Source organism: Mercenaria mercenaria, chromosome 4, assembly GCF_021730395.1.
Source record: "Mercenaria mercenaria strain notata chromosome 4, MADL_Memer_1, whole genome shotgun sequence".
NCBI lineage: Eukaryota > Metazoa > Mollusca > Bivalvia > Venerida > Veneridae > Mercenaria > Mercenaria mercenaria.
This window is the reverse complement of record NC_069364.1, coordinates 56,432,398-56,458,779: the sequence shown is the minus strand read 5'-3', so window position 1 is coordinate 56,458,779 and position 26,382 is coordinate 56,432,398. Positions and strand designations below refer to the sequence as shown.

Sequence of the window (26,382 nt, the reverse complement as noted above, 5' to 3'; positions counted from 1 at the left end):
AATTGTCCAGTTATTAATAGGGGAAAAATATTGTCAATCTTAAAATCATTGTGATGTTGAAAATTGATCTACTGACTTTAACACAATAGTCTGCTGACCCAAGGCTGTCACCCTATGAAGTTGGATTACTGTAGGCCCTACTGTCAGAAACGACTGTCCATCTTGATAAAGCCACTATGACAGTGACCTGTGTTTATTGAACTGTTTACCCCAAAATAATCACCTACTGGCCACAGACAATCATTTTACCAGGTTCTTTTAGTTTTTGACTAGAAACCAAACTGCCTATCAGAAAGACGTCTTTTCCAAGGACGCATACAAAATATACAAACGGATATTCTTTTCTGTGGGCAAAGGTTCAAATAAATTTATATTGTAGCAGTTTTTATCAGGTAGATTTGTTTCAAAAACAAAGAAAATTGCTGTTAATGCTTGACTATCTTTTCTATCAATGTTGCACTATACACCATGTAAGGGGAGGTAAACAAGCAGAAAGATACACTTGAACAAGATGAACCTTTAACAGCTTTATTTGTAATTTACACAACTGAGGCAAAAGTCTCAACTTGTAATCTTTTTACAATTATAATCAATATCAATAATAATTCAACAAAATTATTGCAAAGGATGAAAAATTATCATATCTCAGCCTGCAGAAAATGGCAACTCTGTCAAAATTGTCAACATGGAGTAAATCCCAAATTACTGTTTGAGGGCTCCTTGCTGACATCATTCCTTAAGAATACATTATTTGTACTACATACAATATGCTGTATTCCATCCTGGACAGTCTTTTTTTCAAAACATAATACTTCATCAAAAATTTCATTCATGTGACACCACCAACATATATAATGAAAGCTCAAATTCTTCTGTGTGCCTTCACCTTGACCTTGGCTAGGAATTCTTGCTTTCTTCACCAATGTCGCTTCTACAGCTGTTTCCTACTATTACCCATTGTAATGTTTCAGAGATAATCTGCATACAATGTTTTTAGTCCCTGCTAAACTTCATTGTATCTTTTCAGAGATAACCTGGGTACAATGTTCATGGACAGAAGTTCTTGAAATAACAGTTTACAGGCATATGGCATCTTTAGAGTAGAAACATTCTTAGATGACTTGCAATACTGGCACCTAAAAAGAAGAATGATATATTTCACATATGTGACATTAGATACTGATGGCAGCTGTACCTCAGCAGTAGAAGCACTGTTTCTAAATGTAATTGCTTAAAATTGTAATAACTCTTAAATTTCATAATGTTTGATAGCTAACTCATCACCATCATACGTAACTTCTTTTCAACACTAGTCAACTAGATCACAAATAAAACATTATAATTATGTATATGCATACAATACCCGCAACATACGTTTTTGAAACACAAGTTATTTTGCATCAACTGCCTGGTAGACAATGACTTCACTGCATATACCAATCTTCCAGCCAAGGAACGTAAGTTCACAAACATATTTACTTGAGATATCCCAGGATACCAAATCTGTTCACAAACACCAATTTACCACTTGCGCTATATAAATCTGGTATAATAATATCCTAGGATGCCACTTTTGTTCACAAACATCAACTGACTATTAAAAAGATATCCAGGGACACCAAACTAGTTTACAATTAAAGATATCCCAGGCAACCACACTGTTCAGAAACATCAACTTATAATGAGACCAGACTGTTTACAAACACTAATTTACTCTCTCCAATATATCAGAGAACATCACAATGTTCAATAACATCCACTTACCATCCTAGATATCCCAGAAGACCACATTGTTCACAAACATCCACTTCAAAGGCATCACTTGATATCATCAGACGCTCTAACAACAGCATGCTGTAAAACAAATAATTAAAAACAATATTCAATAACATTTAGTTTTCTGCTTGGAACTATTTTCATTCTGGGTGGGGGCAGTGCTTCCATGGGCGAGTGGTTAAGGTTACCGACTTTGAATCACTTGATCACATAATAGGCATTATTTCTTCAAGCTGGTTTTAGAGGAGAAATTGTTTGAAGAAAAGTGTGGCCGGATGGAAAGACAAGCGAACAGATGCCAGCCGACCGAACACCGAATGGTGAGCGACCACAATAGCTCATAATATATGCTGCACAAGTACACAAGTAACTGTCAATTTCCCCACATGAAACAAAGGTGGACGACGATTAATATGGTGTTTTATTAAAATGTCACAGAGAACATATGCCCCACTTACGGATTTAACTCACAACAAGCTATAGATTTGTACTCTCCTTATTGAGCTATGTGTGCAGACAACTTTCTATGTAGCCATTGTGTATCCTAAAATATCTTAAAAGGCTTTATTTATTGATAACATTACCACTTCAAACTTGTGTGAAATTAAAAAAAAAAAATTTAAAGATTGGTCAGAATTTTGCATGGAAATAAATACATTTTTGTCAATAAAGTTTTGACATTCTTCAAGGCATTATAAATTCAAAACTACATCTTGCATCATCATGCCAGTAATTATGAACAAAAGGGCCCTGTAATACTCCACTAACCTAGTTCTTCCTCCAGATATCTATATTCTTGCCCTAGCATCTAATCTGGCCTAGATTTCATAGACAAACATTCTGACAATGTTTTGTGTAAATCAGGTAGATCATTATCCAACCTATTTAATCATTTGATCTTGTGACCCATTTTATGACCTCAGGTACCCCACTCTTGAACCTAAATATCATAAAACATTCTAACAAAAATTTAAGACCATCAAATTGAAAAAGTTGCCTCTAAAGTGTAAACAAAGCCTCTCTATAATTTGACCTAAAAGCCTAGTTTTAAGTCTCTTAAAGAGCTGGAAGAAAATGCGGCCTTTCAAGTCTTTACAATGATTTTTTATGATTTGACCTAGTGACCTAGTTTTTGACCTAGATGATACAGTTTCAAACTTTATCTAGATTTTATGGTGACAAAATTCTGACACAACTTAATGAAGATCAATAGACAATGAGGCCTCTAGTGTGTTACACTACATGAAGAGTTCAAGTAGCCCAGTTTTGAACTTGACCTAATTTTAACTGAGACAAACATTTTGACATTTTTTCATGAAGGTCAAATTGAAAATGTGGCTTCTACAGTCTTAACAAGGTCAATCTACAATTTAACCTAGTGACCTATTTTTAGACCTCAGGTAAGCCAGTTTTGGACCTTACCTTTAATTCATGAAGACTAAAATTCTGTCATTGTTTTATGAAGATCAGGTAAAAAATGTTGACTCTAACCTGTTAACAAGGCTTTTCTATTATTTGATCTAGTGACCTACATTTTAACCTCAGGTAATGTGGCCTCTATAGTGTTAACAAGGTTTCCCTATTAGTTGAACTAGTGACATAGTACAGTAACAGAATAGTCTGAGATTTTACTAAGTGTAACATTCTAACCAAGTTTAATTAACATTTGGCCAAAATTGTGACCTCTAGAGTGTTAACAGACAAACTCTTAACAATGGATGAAGCACAAAGGATGATCACAATAGCTCACTTTGAGCACTTTATGCTCAGGTGAGCTAAAATACTGCAGTGGAATTGGTTGAATCAAACAACAGACTGATGGACATTTCATACAGATATACTCCTTTGATTAAAAAATAAGACTTTAAGGGGTGTGTAAAGAACACTACCAGTGGTATTTATATTAAACATTTACCTAGCACCATATCCAATAAGACAATCTCTCTCCATTTCTCCTAGACGAAGGCCTCCATCACGTGATCTACCCTCTGTAGGCTGTCTGGTCAATACTGCACGTGGACCCTTTGCACGTGCATGCATTTTGTCTAAAACCATGTGCTTCAACTTTTGGTAGTAGATAGGCCCAAAATAAATATAAGCAGAGAGTGGTTCTCTGAAATGCAAAATGCCCGTGTTTGTAAGAATACTGAAACACCTAGTTTAGTACCGTACAAAGATTTTGAATACATACTTAAAGAATACTTAAGATATTATAATAATGGTGTATCAGTAAAACAATATGCTCTTACAAACTTCAGTTTGTTTAAGTTAACATGAAAGGAAAAGTTGTACAATTTTTATAAATAAGTACTGTTTTCTATGATAAAATCATTTTCGATGTTACAAAAAATGATGTATATATCCAAATAATGCTATGGAACTTTGCATACCCTGTTATTCCGGAAGTGACATAGTCTTTACCAAGATAGTTAAATCCATGTCTTATCAGATCTGCAGAGAGATCCACAACCTTGTCTCCTCCAAATGCTGTAAGATTTAAGAGTAGATTTAAATGCATATGTTTACCTGTACTTCAAGGTATACTAGACCCAAAGTTCATGTTTGAAAATATGAACAGTTACTACATATAATATATTGAAATATAAGTTTGTATTGTTTGTTTTGGGTTTAACGCCGTTTTTCAACAGTATTTCAGTCATGTAACGGTGGGCAGTTAACCTAACCAGTGTTCCTGGATTCTGTACCAGTACAAACCTGTTCTCCGCAAGTAACTGCCAACTTCCCCACATGAATTGTCAGAGGTGGAGGACGAATGATTTCAGATTAACAAGTTTACACATATCAAAGGTACTTTGTATTAGGTTTAAAATAGGACACACTTCATACACTAGATGTTTAAGAGCTGTTTGAAAAACACATATGCCCCCTGATAGCCTTAGATATAATATGACCTTGACTTTTGACCCAGGTTCAAGAGTGACAGAGGTCATCTACTAAAGGAGACCCACCATCACATACAATTTGAAGTATGTAGGTCAAACAGACCTTACAGTATTGAATTAAAATGGATTTCACCACTAAGTGACTTCAACATCTGAAATCTGCAGATCTCTTACATTATGGACAAATATCTCAAAATTAAGCACATAGACCTATATTTTACATGATCATATAACAGACAATATACTGATTTACAACTGTGCATTCTGTCATTTAAATCTACATTATAGAAAAAAACTCTGTCATCAAAACTGGAATTGTCCAGTAGTCTCCCATCATGAAAACCAGGTCAAAATTTTTCAAAGCAGACTGGGAAAAAACAAGTGCATAAGTGACACAACCAAATCTTTTTTTCTGACAGATTTTCATAGAATATATGGAAGTGTTGAAAAATCAGGGTTTAAATTTTATTGTAGATACTGGATCTACCTTGAATAAGATTTATCTGAAGTTTTGGGGACTGATCAGTGTTACCTGCATTAAGAGGACTTTGAAAACGGGAAAAAGTAAAAAAAAAATAAAAATAAAAACAGAAGATTACCAGTTCCATAGTGAAATTTTCCATCTAATACGCCAGCTTTACTACCAAGCAGTTCCATCAATTTTCCAACTGTCATACGAGACGGGTAACCATGGGGATTCATAATCTATAAAACAAATCTCAGAATAGTGGGTACAATATAGCACTTTTTAAGGACAGAACACAATGAAAGCTCTAGGAAAACTATACATACTTTGTACTTTAATGTGTTAAAATTGGTGTAACAGGAAAGGTAGGCCTAAAATATTTAAATCTACATCATTGCTTCAAAATCAAACTGTATCATAGAGATCTGCAAATATTACTTCCAAATGATAGCAACAGAAACATCCAATTAATAGAGTACTTACAATATCTGGACAGATACCCTGAAAATAAAAAAAAAATGTATGTACAGTAATTTTGCTTTATACATGCACTCCCACACAGATCAGTAGATTTACATTAAATGTATAAATGGAAATGTTGACTGTACTTGCTCGCTAGGAGAAAGAACTATTTTACATTCTGGTTTTAATTTAAAGAATGAACAAGTACATTAGTAAGTGAACACAAGGACCAAAAACGATTTTCTGTAGAGTATTATAAAATGCCATGGTTGGGTGTATCAAGTGATGTCCAGGTTAGAAGCAATAGGCTTCAGCTGTAAAGTCTGTTATCACAGAAGGCAAATTTATCTACCCTTTCATTTACATTTCATCTTCAGTGAAAATGCTTAACAGAACAAGGGAATTGGGTAGCAAAAAGGAACGAATTGTACAGTTGTGAAAAGACAGATGAATTAGCTAGCATCCTGGAATATGTAGCTGAAGTTTTAGCAATAAAGGCAATAGGCTGCCAGAATATTTACACATTTATGTGAGTCTATATTGACATCCTCCGCTGGCACCAAAGTACCTAAAAAATCTTGTGAATGTCACTTGTCAATGTATTAAGATCAACTTTACCTAACCTTCAAATAATAAGTAATATGTATATTTGTGCAAAACTTGCGCTAAACTGGACACAAATGCTTTAAAAAGATATGTAGTATCACAATATTTGAAAATATAAATTAATTAGATCTACTACTTTTCAAATACAGAAGTGCTTTAACTAAATTAAGACTGTCATTGCATAAATCAGCAACTGAAACAGGTCATTATTCTATAAACAGAATATAATTATACTAGATGTATGTCTAAACGAAACAGGTGCCCCCACTCCTGTCACACTACTTGGTATAACGCACTTTATGTGAATTTTTTACTAAGTCAGGGATCGTAATGCTAGCCAGGCTGATTGAAATCCCAAACAGAACATCAGGTGTACAAATTCACATGCTATGTAACAGTCCTCTAATGTTTTATGAATCTTTTTTAAATACTTTTTTAGATACTTGCAACACAAACTTATATGCCCTTTTTGCAAATTTGGGCCATAACTCTGGTCTTGCAGAGTGAAATGAAAAACAAAATTCAACTGCATTAATTCATATTTTTGACTAAGTCAAGGGCCATAACTCTGATATGTGAAATCCAAATTAAAACACAAGGTGCACAACTTCAGATGAATGACAATCCTGTGAGGTTTGACAATTCTGCGTCAAATATTTTTTGAGATATGCACGACACAAATTCAGATGGAGGGACAAACATATTGACAAGGGCAAAGAACTCAGCTCATTTTTTTCATGTATCAGACTGACTTCACATAAATAAATATTCAAATAGTTATGACATATCAATCTAAAATAAAATATTACCAGATCTGAAAAAGGCATATCAGCTTGTGGAACTATCAACCCACACACTCTGAAATGGAAAAAAAACAACATAACAATGACAATTTTTTCTCTTAAATTTCTAACATAGTCTGAATAATCATTATATATTCAAATTCTTAATCGATATGTGACACAAAAAAAAACTGAGCCGCATCATAAGAAAACCAATATAGTGCATTTGCGAACAGCATGGATCCAAACCAGCCTGCACATCCGCAGACTGTGCGGATGCGCAGGTTGGTCTGGATCCATTCTGTCCACTTTCAAAGCCTATTACAATTAGAGAAACCGTGAGCGAACAGCATGGATCCTGACCAGACTGCACGGATGCACAGGCCGGTCTGGATCCATGCTTGTCACAAATGCACAATGTTGGTTTTCTCATGGTGTGGCTCAAATAAATGTTATCAGTTTTTTGTTTACCAGAACTACTAACATGTGTTTTATCCTTTTGAACTTACCCTTTCTGTCCGTGTCTGCTACTGAATTTGTCTCCTATCTCTGGACGTCTAGTTTGCCGTAGCAACATCTTGACAAGGAATGCTTCCTCAGGATTGGATGAGATTAACACTTTTTCTATGTATGACGGCTCTGGTCCTTTATACCTAGATATAAAATAGCATATAAATATAATATTATTAGGTTATTTAACATTGTTCTGTACAATATGAGATATATTTGGACTCGTACCCAGCTGAGAAAACCATATTGGACGAGTCACACCCAGCTGAGAAAACCATATTGGACGAGCGGCCAGGCCGGCTTGTCCAATATGGTTTTCTCAGCTGGGTACGAGTCCAAATATATCTCCTATTGTACAGTTCAATATTAAAAAACCTTTTTATTCTATATCTATTTTATTTTAGTTTAAATTAGAAATGATTTAGGCTACTGAATCTTGCATTTCTGCATTCCTGATTTCAAGACGCATAATCAAATCTGTACGTAGAGCGCCTACTTCATCAGATTTACATTCGGAACTTTTTGAACTGTCCAAATACAGAAAAATATAGGCTTTTTTGTATGCACGTGCATCCAATAAGGTAATATACTGTACGGTCACGTGTAACAAATGAACGTTCACGACTGGATAGATAAAATAGATATAGAATAAAACAAGACTGTTGTTCAACAATAAAAGTTTCAAACGACACCTTTGACAATGTAATAAAATATGTGTAACATTTCTTGCCTAACAACCATAGTTTAAGATGTAGCTAAACACAGAAATAGCCTGCATAATTTCCATGTTGTATTTTAGCTGTCTGTCAGGTTTAATGAAAAAATCTCATGTATCATCAAAGTTAATGCAGGATCCATGTTTATGCAGACTGCAACTATTTACCATATATATTTTATACATGTGTTGCAGTTAAACAAGGTATCAGAATATTCTCAAAATTGCCCCGCATGACCATCAGTTAACCAATTTCCATGAAAAAATATCTTGTACCTTCTTTGATGACAGATGTACCAACAAATCTAAGAGAAGTTCTGCAAAACAAGGCATTTGGTAGAACCAATGCATGCTCCGCAATGAAGCTCTTTTTCAAGTAATCAAATGCTTAAGTTTGAGGTAGCTCATTTCAGAAATGTTCCAACTGAGAATTAATTCTACAAGAACTTTTAACCTTCAACCTACTCATCCCCAAAACAACTGACATCAGCTTCCTATAATATTTGACCATCTCAAGCCGAAGCATTTTCTAGTTACTGATCAGAAACCAAAGTGACTACCAATCAACCACCAGCCTGTGGGACAGACAGAACAAAATGTGCAAAACAATATGCAACCTCTCCTTTAAATGGGGAAGATGAGGTAAAAAAATTTCCACAATTTCTAATCCATCCAGAATGTACCCATAATGTAGGCACCTCGTCTTTGTGGCTGTTTCCTTAAGGTCCAGCCGCTAGTTGCTGACAAACAGCTGGAAAAAACCATCTGGATGGACACAGCTCTGCACAACCACAATAATGGGAATTCCCCACAGCACTTCTGGACCACCCTCCTGTATAAAACAATGATAACTTACGATATAGGAACTTCCCTATAGTCTGGTTGTTTATCCTGGTCTGTAGAACTAAGAGGACTGTTAGTCACTGTGGGCATCCACTTGTTCACAAACACCTGCTTATTCTCTATCTTCTCACCTTAAAACAGAAATTATTTCAAAAGAATCCAAATTTAAGATGCATGAAAGCTGCTATAGTTCAGTACATGATAATATTGACAAGATTTCATGAAGTTTTAACAAAATTAATAATTTTTATCAGGAATTGCCTCAGAAAATGTCAATTCATGAAGTTAACTGACTGCCTGGTAAAGGTAATGGCTGCCTAACACAAGAGGTTGCTATGGTAAGTTTCACTGTATAAAGATAAATGTGATCTAGATAAATCTACATGTGAAAATACACAAGAATGATTCAACGTTTGACTCAGCATGCAAATGGCCAAATGATGCAATTACAGTCATATATACCAATCGCTTCATGTTGCAAGGAGTGAACAAAATGCTTGAGTTGTCAACTGTTTTGCACAATTCAGAAATAGAAAATATAAGAGAAACTGCTGTGGACAACATGAATTGCTCATGCATGCATGGGTTCTTGAGCTTCAAATGCTGAAGCAAGCAGTGTTTCACTGTAACTGGTATGTCAACATTCTTTACCTGGTGCACAAATTCCATCAGAGTCAAGGGCTGAATGTCGCCACACTGGTTTGCGTGTTGTAGCATCAACCATGGGTCCCATAACTTTGTCAAATGTCTGGTTGGCATAGCGCTTCAGGGTACATTGCTGCTTTCTATATACCAGACATCTACCAAAACCTGTCAAAAACAATTGTTTCAAAGTTGATAAACATTACACTTTTTACCCTATCTACATTTAATTGGTATACAATTATTACACAAGCAGTAAGGAAATTTCAATTTTGTGCACCTACCAAAAATTTAAAAATTCTGTTTTAAATATACATATGTTCCAGAAAATAGGCTACAAAAATACTCAATGATTACATGTCTTCATGAAATAACTAAATAGATTTCCAACATCAAATATCAAAGGTAACACACAAAAGATCACCATCATCATCACCATCATCACAAACATCACTATCACTATAATCATCATCATCATCATCATCATCATCATCACCATCACAAACATCAGCATCATCACAATGGTATCTCATTCTTAAGTCATCAAAATGACTATTTGCCCTTAACAGTGTGAAAACTAAACAAGCAAAAGTCTGAATAGACTGCATTTAAATATTTTAAACTTTAACCTTTAGCATGCTAGATAAATTGTCGTCTGCTGGAAATGTCGTCTGCTAAAATTGTAAAGTTCATTCAATTTGCTCCAAAATTGGAAGAAATATTGTCAGAGTAGCAAACAGCTTGGAACCTGATCAGACGCCGATTTAATCGGCGTCTGATCTGGTTCCAAGCTGTTTGCATAGGCTGTTAAATTCGCCTGCAGCAGGCTAAGGGTTAATATTGTTTTCATTGAAATTACCAGATAGTACTTACCTCTATCAAGTGATGCTTTATTAATAACAAGTGCATCTTCAATATCATATCCACTGTAAGACATCACTGCCACTGTAGCATTCTGACCTGCGGGTAACTTGTCAAAATTGATCAGTTCTATTGTCTGAAAAATATGTTAGATCTTAAAGCTGAACTTGCAAAAATATCTCTACATATTTTAATACGGCTTAGTTCCTGAACAAAATACAGTGTTTTTCATTCATCATTTCTCTATGTTCTTTTGAGATAAACCAGGCAACTTATAAAATTACCCTTTTTCCATCCACCTACCAATGTATATAGCAAGTAACACAAACATCACAAGGATCCTTGAAAACAGTAGTAGCCGACTCACTATTATACCAATTTTAGCATAGGAATATTCAACAGGAGGAAAAAAAAATATGTTAATCTGTAGTACTAGATAACTTGAATAAAAGTAATTCAAATCCTGTGCACATTAACAGCATGTGTGGTTTAATTCTTTCTCCTGCACTTGATACCTCAAAAATGAATGAATGCTGCATGTTTCCTGGCTTCAATAATGTCTGAAAATCAGCTTAAAATTTACTGATTCCTCAAATCATGGGCACTCGGTGAGCACATTGATCAATAAATTTTATTTGGCTATATCGTAAACAATATGTTCATTTAAAACTGTGAAAAGTTTCTTTAAAATCTACATCAAAAAAACTTTTCTATTTGTGAAAACGGCATCAAATGTCATCAAACTTCAGACTTTGCCAAAGACTCTCCATACGAAAAATTGTTCGAGGACCAAATTTTTAAAATCAGTTTAGCAAAAAAATCTTTTTTTTCATTTGCCAAATTTTCTTACTGAATTTTCTTAATGTATCAGTTATAAAACATGTCAGGCAACTTGCCCTTTTAACTGACAAACATTTGACAAGAAAACAAGTTAAATCCTCTACCTTGGACTTGACTAGTGGAGCTTGTGGGTAACACAGCAGATACATTAATGTGTCTATCCTGTTTCTTTGGTTGTAACCTATTGTACCTACAGAAACAAGAATTTTAACATTTAGAAACCATAACAGACTATTTGTGGAAATTAAGACTTTAGAGGTATATTACAAGCATCTTGTCAAATTTTAGTGAGCTTCAAAAAAAACAACATGCATTATCTACTGACTACCAGCAATAAAATATATTTTTTTCTTTCTTTTGGTCAAAAGGTTTCTCAGTTATTGACTGGATACAATTATCATTCAAGGGCAATTGTGACAAATTGCCTCTGAAAATAAAAAGATTATCATCTACTGATCATCATAGTAGTTTGATGACTGCTCAAGTTACTAAATTCAGAATTTATATATCAGTTTGAAGGGAATTTTGACCTTGACATTTGTCCTACAACAAAGTCCATAAGGTCATCATAAGGCTATCATCATACAAAGTTTCATGTCTCTGCATGTCAGTTGGTTTTTAATTCATGTATTGAGCAAAAGATCTTTGTGACCTTGACCACTGACCTACTGACCCTAAAAAACACAGTTTCATCTACTGACTGCAAGTGGAGACTATTTTATAACATTTTGTCTGAGGTTACTAAGAGTTCAGCAGTTATTTATCAGAAACTATTTTCATTTCAGTAGCTAGTAAGTTGTTAAACTCTACAATATCATTTAGCAAATATACAATGGATTTCATTAAATTAAATGGAAAATCTTGAAAAAAAAAAAGTGAAACAATTTTTAAAGTCCTTAAACATTATTGTCAGACTTGCAGCATCACTTTATTTTTTTGGATGACCTTTGAAATTCAATACCATAACCACATACATATAAAAATGAGCCGTGCCATGAGAAAACCAACATAGTGGGTAAGCGACCAGCAAGGATCCAGACCAGCCTGTGCATCCGCGCAGTCTGGTCAGAATCCATGCTGTTCGCTAACGGGTTCTCTAATTGTAATAGGCTTTGAAAGCGAACAGCATGGATCCTGACCAGACTGCGCGGATGCGCAGGCTGGTCTGGATCCTTGCTGGTCGCATACCCACTATGTTGATTTTCTCATGGCACGGCTCATATAAATTTGTGAATCATATTTTACAACTGCTTATAAAATCTTATTTTGGAAAACTGCAATGATGTGCTTCAAGTTTAGCTTGAAGAACAACATTTGTGAGAAGTAGACTTACCCATGGCTTGTTTACCCATAGCACATTGGTAAGTGTTCCTCGGAGACTGGTTGTGATGTGGGTATGGGATCAAGCCCGCACATACACCCAGTATGGTAAATGGTTCAATCTCAAGATGTGTTGTGTTCCTACAATATCATATCAGTCTCTTCCAAAGAGTAAAAAATATCATTTATCTTATAGTTGAAAAGAAATATGTCTTAACTAAACAAAGTCTTCATTTCCTGAGAGTGAATTTTGTATGCAGATACAGGTAAATGTTAATTAATCTACTAAAATGTTTTCTGACATTACCACAATATAATGAACAACCACTTAATTAACACAATATTTCATGTAAATTTTGGTAAAAAGATACAATGTTGTAAAACAAAGTTCTGAACTAACCAAACCTATCCTAACAACCCATAACACTTCTTGTTGTATTATAAAACATGTAACAGAAAAAAGAAAGTTGCTTACTGATTAATTTCTTTCTCATACAGTGAAATCATGCAATCATTTTCTTCATTTACGTCTAGATATTCTACCAGACCTTCTTTCAGAAAATCTTCAAAACATCTAAAGCCTTGAGATAACTCTTGTATATGCTTGGTTGTCACCAATGGTTTCCCTTTGCTGACTATTATATAAGGTCTGGAAATGTTCAGAAGCTTGAAATGTACATGAAGGAAAAGCCAGATTTTCTGTGAAGAGCAAAATTATGAACAAGAGAGCCATACTGGCCCTCACCTGCTTGCCTGAACAGTCTTGAAAAAAGGATTTCCTAAGACACATCTGTGTGAAATAATTCTAAAATAGTGTCCTTATCATCTGACAGGAAAATATTTAATGTTCCATTTAAGTATATTGAAAAGTGACCCTACTCATTGACAGTCATGTTGTTTACCCAATCAGAATAACTTTCACAATAAGATGGTTATCCAAGGGGCATCTGTATGAAATTATTTTTAAAAAAATGAACAAGCAGTTTAGGAGGATATTACTAAAGATTTTCCTATTCATAGATACATAGGCCATGTTTTTATCACAATAAATAGAGGGTCGCAAAAAAAATGTTTCTGCGAAATCATTTCAGGGGTTTAGGATGAGATATCATTTAAGATTTTTCTATTTTTAGCTCTGGCTGTATATATAACCAAGTGGAACCATGTGATCATCTTTGGAAGAGGACCATGCAAAGTACATTCAGGCTATGTTTCATCAATTTCCAACTTTTGCATACAAGATGTCATATGAAGAAAAGTGCTGACAGATTATCTGATGAACATATGGTGAGTGATCACAACAGCTCACCACAAGCACTTTGTGCTCAGGTGAACTAAACACAAAACCTCTGTACATCAATAATTTAAGTGTAAATTTATTTTTATCTCTGTTCATTTACAAACAAGTACAAGTACTGATAGGTCTCTCTTTAGACTTACTGTATGAAATGCACTTCTCACAAATACACAACTAATTCCAAAAGAATATTCCTTACCTACATACTCTTCCAGCATCAGATGAAATATACACACATCTATGTGAATGGTTTGGACATATGGACACAAACTCATTAATGTATCCTGCCCTTCTCATCAGCCGGAAAGTGTATACAAGTCGCTTATAGTTTCGTATCACTCCCAGAATATTACCTAAAACAGAAAAACAAGATCAATCACATTTGAAGTTCAATCACAAGACAGGCTGGCCAATTGGTCATTAACCTACATAATTATGATTTAAAACTTAGACTTGTTAAAGACTTGACATTAAGTTTGACTGACAAATCAGATTAATTATAGGCATGTTACTGCTGATTTTTCTCTGATCCAATAACAAATATACTTGCAAGAATTAAGTGAACATTTGTCCCAATAAAGTGTCCTTTTAAAAACAAATCAAAGGTGTTTATTTGTAGCAGAGAGCACAATGCCCCATTTTATTGCCCTGCGTAACCAGAATACCTAACTGTAGACAAGACATACAACATGCTACCCACTCAGTCGTACTATCAAACATGTACTAAAGACTACATCTGGATAAAGGCCACTATCATAATATATGAGCCGCGCCATGAGAAAACCAACATAGTGGCATTGCGACCAGCATGGATCCAGACCAGCCTGCGCATCCGCGCAGTCTGGTCAGGATCCATGCTGTTCGCTAACAGTTTCTCCAATTCCAATAGGCTTTAAAAGCGAACAGCATGGAGCCTGACCAGACTGCGCGGATGCGCAGGCTGGTCTGGATCCATGCTGGTCGCAAACCCACTATGTTGGTTTTCTCATGGCACGGCTCATATTATAACCTGCTTAAAACACCCATTAATTTGTCTTCTTGTTTATCTATAAGTACCGGTAGTATAAATTCAACTGTCATCAACAAAGACGACAACTTTCATTTCCCAAAGGACAGGCAATGGGCTGATCAGTCCTATAACTATATGTTTATTCAAAGTTCGAAAGGTACAAGTTCCATTTTTATGATGACTTGAAGAATTTAAAACGACCAGTATTCCTGGGGAATGCTATGGTAGTTACAAAATAGCAAGCTCAGATAATCGATAGAAATTAACTGGCTCCCCAAGACTGTATGCAAGCACTTGTTTGTCTTCTATTCTTTCCTATTTCAAACACTATTCTGTAAAATCATTCATATATGTGTGGAACTAATTTTCATGGATTTCATGGTTGAATCAATACACAAAATTAAATCCCAATGAACAAATTAGCAAGTAAAATTTTGTTTGATTTCAAAATCTGAAATCAATGATCATAATAAATTATTATCCCTATAAAATATAGGTTCAGACCATGAAATTTCAAGTGCACAAAATTAAATGATTCTACAGTAATCTATTAACAATGTTCTTTATAATAATACCAGTACCGATATTTCATTATAGCATTTCTATTTCCTAGTCTATGATATCAAAACTGCATATACACTTGATGATTCTTACCAGAAAGAATGACCATAGCAACAAATTTTCTTGAGATTTCAAACCCTATAATTATTATGCCTCTTAAGATTTCCACATTTCAGGCATAAAAACTGTCTTTATGAGTGTACAATACCAGAAAAGTTTTCTTACCATTAAGGAAGACCATATAAACAAACTTGCTGGTGATTTCTGCCCCACTCAGTAACTGTATGTCCTCAACACCAAGGTTAAATGCCAGTCTGGTGATGGGAGCCTCATCATGATCTGTTGTAATGTGAGTCATCAATGCAAGATTCTTCACCAAACCACACGCCTTATATAAAAGCAATTTAATCCCAATTTAAACACTTCATGTCGCTAAATCAATAAAACATCAAACAAGATCTGTCTAATGACAGCAGACTCAATTGTTTAAAGCCCTTTCCACCTAATACAAGCTTACATACAAAAGCTTTAGCAAAAATTTCTAAGTTGAAAATGGAGCAGGATTTTGCAAAGAAGTAAGCCAGAGTTATGAAATTTGCAATGTGAGGTCATTCTGTCTGAAATCTGAAAACAATTGGTCAGATAGTGACTTATGGAGAAGGACTAGACCAAACATACATTGCAAAATATTGTACAAAATAGGAAAAGTATAGTGCACATGTACTCTTGAAAGATAAAATAACAGTAAGTTTCAATAATAGATAATGAAACCGAGTGTATCACTTATTTTGACTCTACTATCATAATCCTTCATTTTAAACTGTGACACCAATACTTTGAAACATTAAGGTCAAAATATGCCTTAAAAGCATGTATACATGGGCTCACCTCTCCTTCTGGTGTATCTGAAGGACACAACATTCCCCACTGTGATGGTTGTAAGGATCTGGGGCCACTAACTTTACGCGTCTTCTCAAACTGAATAAACACAATCAAGATTAACTCTTAGCATACTAGGGGCAATTGTATCTGCCTTAGCGACCAGTGCAGATCAAGATCATCCTGCACATCCATGCACTGTTCAGTCAGTAAATTTTCTATGACCTATAAATGGTAATTTCCAAATTGAAAGATAGAATAGTCCATTTTAGAATCTTAGCAGGGTAAGAGTCAAAATGAAAATCTAAAACACTATCCTGCATATCTGTAATAACTAAATTAAAGAGATGCAAATGTTGTCACAACTCCAATCTTCATGTATATGGACATTTTATCTCCAGGAAAGATTGTCCTATGCCCACTTTTCATTTAAACATTTTATCACTAAATACTACTTTAAGTCTAAGAAAACCTCACCAAATATATTCATTTTGACTAAATACTATATACTTAAGCTCCTGACATACACAATTCATTTTAGTACTCCTCTTGAAAGAGGAATGTGATCTTTTATCAAAGTTTAAGAAATTAAATGTTAACAGAGTCACATAGAAGACAGATATCATAATAATCAAAACAGAAGTTAATTTATTGTTTGCAACTCTTAAAATATCTCCCGTTCTATTACAATATTGCATGATGATCATATAAGCTAAATGATTGATGGTCAATGTCAAGACTCTGGTATTTAGTGTTTTCACCTGTCTTTAAAACACTGTGGATAAAAACTATTTTTCATTTCTGAATTGCAGGACAAGCACATATTGAACAGAATAAGGGAAATTCTAGGCAGCTTGTCTTGCAGGACGACTTCCTTTCTAAAAATTTCTTGAGCAGGACAACTTCCTTTAGCCCTAATTACATAATCATGCTGTGTTTATTAAAAATTTTATACACTTTTTAAATGTTTAGTACAAAACACAACAGTTACCTGTGAAGATATTCTTGTCATCATACCGAGGGCTGAGATATACGACAATCTTGACAGTACCTGCGTTACACCTGCCCGGTCCATCTTAAATCTCTTAATAGTCCAGTTACCCTGCAGAAAATACATATTTATTCAATCAACTTATCAATGTAACATAAAATGATGCTAGTCAAGATGTTATATTCTACTAAGTGTAGCACCTCAAGTTTAGGGCCATTTAGAAATGGGCTTGATTGGTTTCAGTATACAGTAAAACCTGTGTTAAGCAGCCAATCACCTTATATCATGAGCATATTTTATTCCATTATAATGTTCTGGTAAATGAATTAAGATGCCAACAGTTCATGTGATGTTTTTTTTTCTTCATGAAAGACTTTGCTGACTAATGATGACATATACATAATGTGAACACTTTCAGAAGCTATAGCATGTACATCTTCATTCAATCTGACTAAAGTACATATCCTATTACACTACGCACAGGATCTGAGAACGACCTATTCATTGCCTCGTTCTGACGACCCTTTCGCTAGCCAATCAGAGCCTAACTTACAACATCTTGCAAATCTACCTGTAGCCTTGACTTTTGATATTTACAATTCTTATGGCATAATGTATCAGATAGCCGGTTAGCTCAGTCGGTAGGCCACTTGCTTTGTAAGCGAGGGGTCCCAGGTTCGAGCCCTGGAATGACTGCACATTTTTCTTACTCTTTGACATTCGAACAAGTCGTCTGATTGGATAAAATAAAAATAGCAATACTGGAAATCCAAAATATACAGAAGACGAATGTGAATGGGTCGTTATCAGATCTTCGTTTAGAAGATCAAGTACTTTAGTCAGATTGATCTTCATTTACTTTACTACTTACAAAATATATGGCATGTACCAGTTCATATGCTTGAATATCTATGGAAGATATGGCATGCACCAGTCCATTTGTCTGAATACTTACAGAATATATTGCATGCATCAGTCCATTTGTTTCAATATCTACGGAAGATATGGCATGCATCAGTCCATTTGCTTGAATACATGTACTTACTGAAGATATGGCATGAACCAGGTCATTTGTTTCAATATCTATGGAAGATATGGCATGCATCAGTCCACTTGCTTGAATATTTACTGAAGATATTGCATGAACCAGTCCATTTGTTTCACATCTATGGAAGATATGGCATGCATCAGTCCATTTGTTTCAATATCTATGGAAGATATGGCATGCCTCAGTCCATTTGCTTGAATATTTACTGAAGATATGGCATGAACCGGTCCACTTGCTTGAATACTTACAGAAGATATGGCATGCATCAGTCCATTTGCTTGAATACTTACAGAAGATATGGCATGCACCAGTCCATTTGCTTGAATACTTACAGAAGATATGGCATGCACCAGTCCATTTGCTTGAATACTTACAGAAGATATGGCATGCACCAGTCCATTTGCTTGAATACTTACAGAAGATATGGCATGCACCAGTCCATTTGCTTGAATACTTACAGAAGATATGGCATGCACCAGTCCATTTGCTTGAATACTTACAGAAGATATGGCATGCACCAGTCCATTTGCTTGAATACTTACAGAAGATATGGCATGCACCAGCCCATTTGAATACTTACAGAAGATATGGCATGCACCAGTCCATTTGTTATCTGATCTTGCCTCATATGTTTTACAATATCAAACTGAGCTGCTCTAGGTTTTGGTATGGTCACATCTGCTATCTTCTTTAACTAGAAAATACATCCACACTTTCTTATTTAACCTTTAGCCTGCTGGTGGCAAGTAATTCTGCCTTTGCGCCCAGTGCAAACCAAGATCAGACTGCACGGATGTGCAGGCTGATCATGGTCTGCACTGTTCGCTAGTCATCCAGTAAATTTTCAGTGAACACTCCTTTGAATAATAAATGGTACTGCCCAAATAGAATGATGGACCAGTCCATTTTAGAAATTTAGCAGGGTAAAGGCTAAACTATTACAGAAACAGTTCATGTCATAATAATATTAACTATCAACTTTCACTGGTTGGAGTAGACTACCCCCTCTGGAATACCTCAGAATTTGGTGGACACCTGGGCAGAAACACTGAATGACTAACTGAAGTTAAGAATTCTACATCATGTGTCATTTATTGAAGTCAAAACTGAGAGAAGCATAGAATTCAAATTGAGCAACTTTTACAACTCAATAATGGAAGACCCAAAACAACTATTTTGTATGGCCAAGCATATTAAAATTTCAGAGATGAAGTAAACAAAAATTTAATTTGCCTTACATTAGGATTTAATTTCATGCATGCAACCAGAAAATATCAGTAATTTCACAGTAATTAAACTTCCTTTCTTTTAGTTTATTTTATACTAATTTATTTTATTTCATTTTATACTAATTTATTTAAGCTTGATGTGATGAAAACTACAAGCTTATTTGAACTGATGTCCTATGAAAATGCATGGTCATCCCAGTAAGGCTCGAACTCAGGACCTCCTGTTGAGTGGCTAACATCTTAACTACTAGACCACCACTCCCCCTTAATTCCTTTTATTTTAGCTTTTATCAAGGCTTAGTATGGGTGTATATCATTAAGGATTAGTTACAATGTTCAACTGACCTCAGCATTGAATTTCTTGAAGAGATCTTCAAACAGCAGTGATATTAGTGAGCCCGCTAACTCCAATCTCTTGTTACCATAGTAATCCCTGTCGTCTGCTTTCACCATCCCACACTGAGCTTGTATCACACGACGTACCATCAATGCTAGATATACTGCCTTCAACTTGAAATTCCATTCCACAACCTGTCAGAAATGAAACAAGAGGGTCATGATGACCCTGAATCGCTCACCTGATGTTTAAAAGCAGTTTTGGACAAAAATTTATAAATAAAAAATATAAATTACGACAGCTGTAATTTTTAAGCAAATGAGAAAACAATAATTTTCATTCTGCTTTTGGGTGTTTTCAAGTTTTGAGAGCTTTTTCTTTAAACAAATGCTTATATACTTACTGGGACATGAGCTAGCACTACACCATGTAAAACATCTCGTGCTTCTTCTGGCTTAGTTTTTTTTGCTGCTCCCCACATTGGACGCCGCTGTCGTATACGGTTACCAATATGCTTCAATGCCTGCAATTAATAAGCATGTACAGGGTTCCCATTCATGTAAATATGTACGTTTTTCACGTATAAATTTCGATCTGAAACGTACAGAATATTGCTCCGGTACGTATTTTCACGCAACCAAATTGCCGACCAGGAAGATGCTATGCGCAAGTTATCAATAGAAAATTACAGAGACAGTCTAGCACGTGGCAATTTTTGAGTGATGTAATCAACTGCTGTCTGCATATGCGAGAAAAATGAACCAAACTAAACTAACTGATTTATTTAATAAACAGCCCAGGCAGGCAATGTCAACAGCCGAGCCGAAAGGTGTTACGTCTGAATCCTTAATATCAAAGACTGATACGACGGCAACAAATAACGATAATTGCATAGCATGTAAACAAAATAAAAGTAGCTTTAATAAAATATTTCTGATATTAGTTGTATTGTATTTTAATAACACAAGCCAACATTAATGCTAGAGCTTAACACTCCTACTTTATGACAAGAGGCTATAGTTTCTAGAACTACCAATATCCTATCTGTAATTGTGTGAAGACACCTTTGCTAAGGGACACTCCTCTAGAAAAGGGAGGTACAAAGTCTAAACTACTAACATACTACCTGTAACTGAACACCCCTACTTCATGAAAAGAGGCTATAGCTTCTAGAACTACTTATATCATATCTGTAATTGTGCGAATGCCTCTGCCTTGTGTAACTCCTCTAGGCAATAGGCTACACCTGCTAGAACTAAAATATCCCACCTGTAATTGTGTGAACACCCCTGCCTTGTGACACTCCTCTAGACAAGGAGCTATGGCTGCAAGAACCTCCTCTTCACTGCCTATCATCTGAACAAACTCCTGTTCACACTCGAAACCCATTGCTTTGAACACAATTGCTATAGGAATGTCCTGTAAAAGATATAAAATTTTCCTTCAAATTGTGAAATTAGTTTCTACAGTCCAACTTTATTCCCTACAACTCAGTGTGCATGAACTCCTTCCTTCCATCAAACTCAAAGTCAGGTTCCAACAAAATCCCTATTATATAATGCATGCTGTTATACCTCAGATTGCTTGAATATGGATGACTGAACTCTTCAACCATACTTGCAGTCATGATGTTTGTATTATAGTAATGAAAACAACCTTTCACTCAAACAAAACAAACAAGAGAGCCAAGATGGCCCTAGGTCGCTCACCTGAGAAACATATCATAACAGTGTAAACATATTTCCCAGATGATCCATATCTGAACTTGGCAATCATTCTGACCAAATTTTATGAATATCCAGTGTAAAATGCAGCCCATTTTGCATACACAAGGTTTTATTAAATTTGACTGGGTGACCTAGTTTTTGACCCTAGATGACCCATATTCAAACTCGACCTTAATTCCATCCAAACAAACATTCTGATCAAATTTCATGAAGATCCAGTGTAAAATGCAGCCCATATTGCATACACAAGGTTTTTCTTTGATTTGACCTAGTGTACTAGTTTTTGATCCATGATGACCCATAATCAATCTTGACCTAGATTTCATCAAGGCAATCATTCTGACCAAAATTCATAAAGATCAATTGAAAAATACAGCTTCTATAGCATACACAAGGTTTTTCTTTGATTTGACCTAGTGACCTACTTTTTGACCCCAGATGACCCATTTTCAAACTTGGCCTAGACTTTATCAAGGTAATCATTCTGACAATATTTCATGAAGATCAGTTGAAAAATACAGCCTCTATTGCATACACAAGGTTTTTTTCTTTGATTTGACCTAGTGACCTAGTTTTTGAGCCTAGATGACCCATATTCAAACTCGACCTAGATTTCATCCAAACAAACATTCTGATCAAATTTCATGAAGTTTTGGTGTAAAATGCAGTCCCTATTGCATACACAAGGTTTTTCTTTGAAATGCCCTAGTGACCTTACTTTTGACCAAGGGTGACCCATATTCAAACTTTACCTAGATTTCATCAAGGCAATCATTCTGACCAAAATTCATGAAGATCAACTGAAAATAAAGCTTCTATCACATACACAAGGTTTTTCTTTGATTTGACCTAGTGACCTAGTTTTTTATCAAGGATGACCCGTTTTCAAATTTTACCCAGGTTTCATCAAGGCAATCATTCTGACAAAATTTTATGAAAATCTATTGAAAAATACAGCTTCTATTGCATATACAAGGTTTTTCTTTGATTTGACCTAGTGACCTACTTTTTGACTCCAGATGACCCATTTTCGAACTTGACCTAGATTTAATCAAGGTAATCATTCTGACAAAAATTCATGAGATCAGTTGAAAAATACAGCCTGTATCGCATACACAAGATTTTTCTTTGATTTGACCTAGTTTTTTTATCCAAGATGACCCATCTTTTAACTTGGCCTAGATTTTATCAAGGTAATCATTCTGACCAAAATTCATGAAGATCAACTGACAAATACAGCCTCTAATGCAAACACAAGCTTCTTCTTTGATTTGACCTAGTGACCTAGTTTTTGACCCTAGATGACCCATTTTCGATCTTGACCCTGATCTCATCAAGGTAATCATTCTGACAAAATTTCATGAAGATCAGTTGAAAAATACAGCCTCTATTGCATACACAAGCTAAATATTGACAGACAGATCACAGACAAAAGCGTATGCCAGACATCGAAAGATCACAAAAACTCACCTGAGCATTGATCAAGTGAGCTAAAAACATGCATACTGAATCTATCCATGTAATTAAGTTAACTAAAAAATCCCCTGACAAATTTTGACAGACCCCTCAAGTTTCAGCAAACAAAGTTGGATGGTACATGCTAAAATAATTTGAACAAGGACTGCATTCAATAAATGCTTGATGCCCCCAGTGGCATTCTTGCTGATAGATATTGTACCTAAGTCAAAAACGAGGTCAAGGTCAAGGTCAAACTGAGGTCAGGTGATGTTTGAAGATGAGGAATGGTCACAGTTTACATCTGTATTAGTATCAATTCATTCTTGTAAGGGGCATTGATGCTAGACAAAATGGTCCCATTTGGTTAACCTCGTATCGATGGACGGACGGACAGACAGGACAATCACTATATGCCTCCCACATCAGTAGATGCTGGTGGCATAAAAATAGTCATAAAATAACATAAAACCTGTTAAGAAAGTATCATAATACATGCAGGTTAAGGACATGAGTCTACTAAATTACCTCTGAGAAAGAATTATGTTTAAGGTAGTACTTCTCCTTTTTTACAAGTACATCTGTTTTACTCTTCCTCTCATGGGTGGAACTGAAACGGAAAAAAAGCAACATATAAAACCAGAGCTATCAATAAAGGTGATTAATACCCTAGACACTGCCTTGATACAGATAAGGCACATACTCTTCACACTGTTTGGTGAGGCTAACACTTGGAGCTAGTTTTATGAAAATCCTTACAACAGTGTAGAAGACAATGAGCTAACATGAAATAAAGCTATCTGAGCTTTGGCCTCAGAGTGTAACCTTGACTTTTGATGTATTGACTTGGACATGTCTCCTGCAGTACATAAATGGTAAACATTTATGTGTTATTTGAAAATCCAGAAATATGCCTCCAGACTGCATGGATGGACAGACACAAGACTCTAAAATATCTCTAATATACTCTGTATCTGGGGGTATAAATATGTGAATAGAAACAACCTGGCTCTAAACTACTGAGTGTCATTTCAATTTTAAGTATTTACATGAGTACTTTCAGATCATTTACAAATAAAAACAACTTTTTGGCTCTCAAGAATGTAAGTCTTTATATTCAGGTTTGACAGCATAAAGAAGCTCCTAATCAGTAAGTAAAGCTATTAAGTACTTCTGCCTTTGCATTAAGTCTTAATGATTAAGGCTTTGAGTTCATATATTTTGGTTAAAATGAAGTTCATCCAATTTTACATTTTTGTATGTGAATTTATATCAACCTACTGGCACATTTGAGTAAAAGAAACACTGAAAAAAAAAACTACAAAAACTATGTTTTTAAAGCAGTAAATACATTTAAAATGCCTTCCAATTTCCTACATTAGCATTACAAATATTTAAAACAGGTACTCATTAAGTTTTATGTACATGAAGGTATTTAATTCTGAACAAGAAGCTTGACAGCCTTCTGTAACAGAACATTCTGTATCATGTATATAGAACATTTACATTCTTGTACTTCTGGACCAGTTCTGGACCCAAAGTTATAGAAATGATTCTGTTCATGAACAGCCAATCAGATGCTTGAACCCACAAATTCCTGGATGCCCTTCTTGTGGTTAGGATCTAACAATGAAGCCAATTATCCAAAGAAATTTCCTCCACTTACTACAGTGTCCCATTATGACAATTGTAGTTTTGTTATTTCACATTTTAAACATTACAGTATCGTTCTTAGGTTGTTTTGAGCTCAAAGTATGCGGTGATGACCCTAACATGACACCATGATTTACAGATGAGAAGTGCTATGCAGATTAAGACCGTGTATATCAAACCAGTACAACATTTAAATTTTATTTTCCACAAAGTCATTTACATTTTTGAACTTTCCTTTATTATTCAGTTTCTTTCCTGAGTGAGGCAACTTTAAGCAGAGAAAATTCTCAATGACAATGGTAACAAAAGCTCTAAATTATCCAGATTCTTGTTTAAAAATCAGCATTAACATAAAAATGATTATCTTAAACAACATACCTGGTTACAGAACAAATGACGCTTCCTTTCCTCCCTACATCAGTATCTACAATCATTCTGTTCTTTGACAATTGTTCTTGTATCAATACAACTTTCTCTACACCTACAGTTATACACAAAGACATGTACAGAGCAAGTTTTCAAAAATTTCTCTTTTTTTAATTCAAACTGTAACCCAAAAGCTCAATTAATAGTACAAGCAAAACATATTTCTGTCAGATAATGACTTTAACAGAGCAAGAATTACAATGAATAACAGCAATATATGTTAATATTTGGATGTAATGCGGGGCATGGAATTCACAACACAACCTCTAAATTGAATTTGCAAGCTCTCCATGGAATTGCAAACTCTTGATGGGACTTGCAACATCTCAGCTGAACTGGCAACCTCTCGATGGTTCTGAAACCTCTCACTGGAACTGGTACCTGATGTAACTTGAAACCTGTCAATGGACCTGCCAACATCGATATTGAACTCGTAACCTCTAGGTGAAACTGGCAACCTCTCAATAGATCTCGCAGCCTCTAAGTGAAATTGGCAACTCTTGATGGAACTCACTACCTCTCGCTTTAACTTGCAACTTGCAACTTCTCGTGGAAGCCATAACCTCTCACTGAATCTCACAACCTCTCAATGGAATTGGAAACTCTTGATGGAACTCGCAATCTCTCCATTTAACTAGCAACTCGCAACCTCTCTATGGAACTCAAAACCTTTCTACATAACTTGCAACCTTTCAACTGAACTTTCAACCTCTTGGTGGAACTAGCAACCTCTCAATGGATCTCAAAAATTCCCCATGGCACTCACAACCTCTTGATGGTACTCGCATTCTCTCAATTCATAATATTGAGCTAGCTAAGCAGTTATGCAAATGTAAACAACTGTTATGTATGTATTTACATGGAGCTAACAAGAGTGCAAGAATGTCACAATATACGCCCGTCACAGCAAATTTCTTTACTCTAGCACCTGTATTTGCAAATGGAATTTTAATTTTGTGGTTGTTTAGTAATAACTAAGTGTTTTGTTTTTCTAAGTCCACAAAAAAACTCCTTACCAGGTAGAGATACCTTAAAATACACCTA

General features: G+C 35.1%; 1 protein-coding gene across 2 annotated transcripts in view; it reads right to left on the bottom strand.

The window, feature by feature from the left end:
* Positions 1-514: 514 nt before the first annotated feature.
* Positions 515-26,382, bottom strand: part of LOC123551797 (DNA-directed RNA polymerase III subunit RPC2-like) — a 35,325-nt gene continuing 9,457 nt past the window's right edge. For both annotated transcript variants that reach the window (XM_045340995.2, XM_045340996.2), the window contains 24 exons: positions 25,291-25,393; positions 23,788-23,869; positions 21,347-21,496; positions 20,481-20,600; positions 20,086-20,271; positions 19,092-19,205; positions 17,464-17,574; positions 16,482-16,571; positions 15,819-15,981; positions 14,223-14,376; positions 13,202-13,375; positions 12,740-12,867; positions 11,511-11,596; positions 10,579-10,702; positions 9,715-9,873; positions 9,077-9,194; positions 7,505-7,648; positions 7,023-7,071; positions 5,629-5,646; positions 5,279-5,384; positions 4,167-4,263; positions 3,692-3,889; positions 1,765-1,854; positions 515-1,136 (listed from right to left, as the gene is read on the bottom strand). In XM_045340995.2, coding sequence (XP_045196930.1) covers positions 1,004-1,136; positions 1,765-1,854; positions 3,692-3,889; positions 4,167-4,263; positions 5,279-5,384; positions 5,629-5,646; positions 7,023-7,071; positions 7,505-7,648; positions 9,077-9,194; positions 9,715-9,873; positions 10,579-10,702; positions 11,511-11,596; positions 12,740-12,867; positions 13,202-13,375; positions 14,223-14,376; positions 15,819-15,981; positions 16,482-16,571; positions 17,464-17,574; positions 19,092-19,205; positions 20,086-20,271; positions 20,481-20,600; positions 21,347-21,496; positions 23,788-23,869; positions 25,291-25,393 — 2,897 coding nt within the window. In that variant the 3' untranslated portion in view covers positions 515-1,003. The remainder of the gene's footprint in view (positions 1,137-1,764; positions 1,855-3,691; positions 3,890-4,166; positions 4,264-5,278; positions 5,385-5,628; positions 5,647-7,022; positions 7,072-7,504; positions 7,649-9,076; positions 9,195-9,714; positions 9,874-10,578; positions 10,703-11,510; positions 11,597-12,739; positions 12,868-13,201; positions 13,376-14,222; positions 14,377-15,818; positions 15,982-16,481; positions 16,572-17,463; positions 17,575-19,091; positions 19,206-20,085; positions 20,272-20,480; positions 20,601-21,346; positions 21,497-23,787; positions 23,870-25,290; positions 25,394-26,382) is intronic.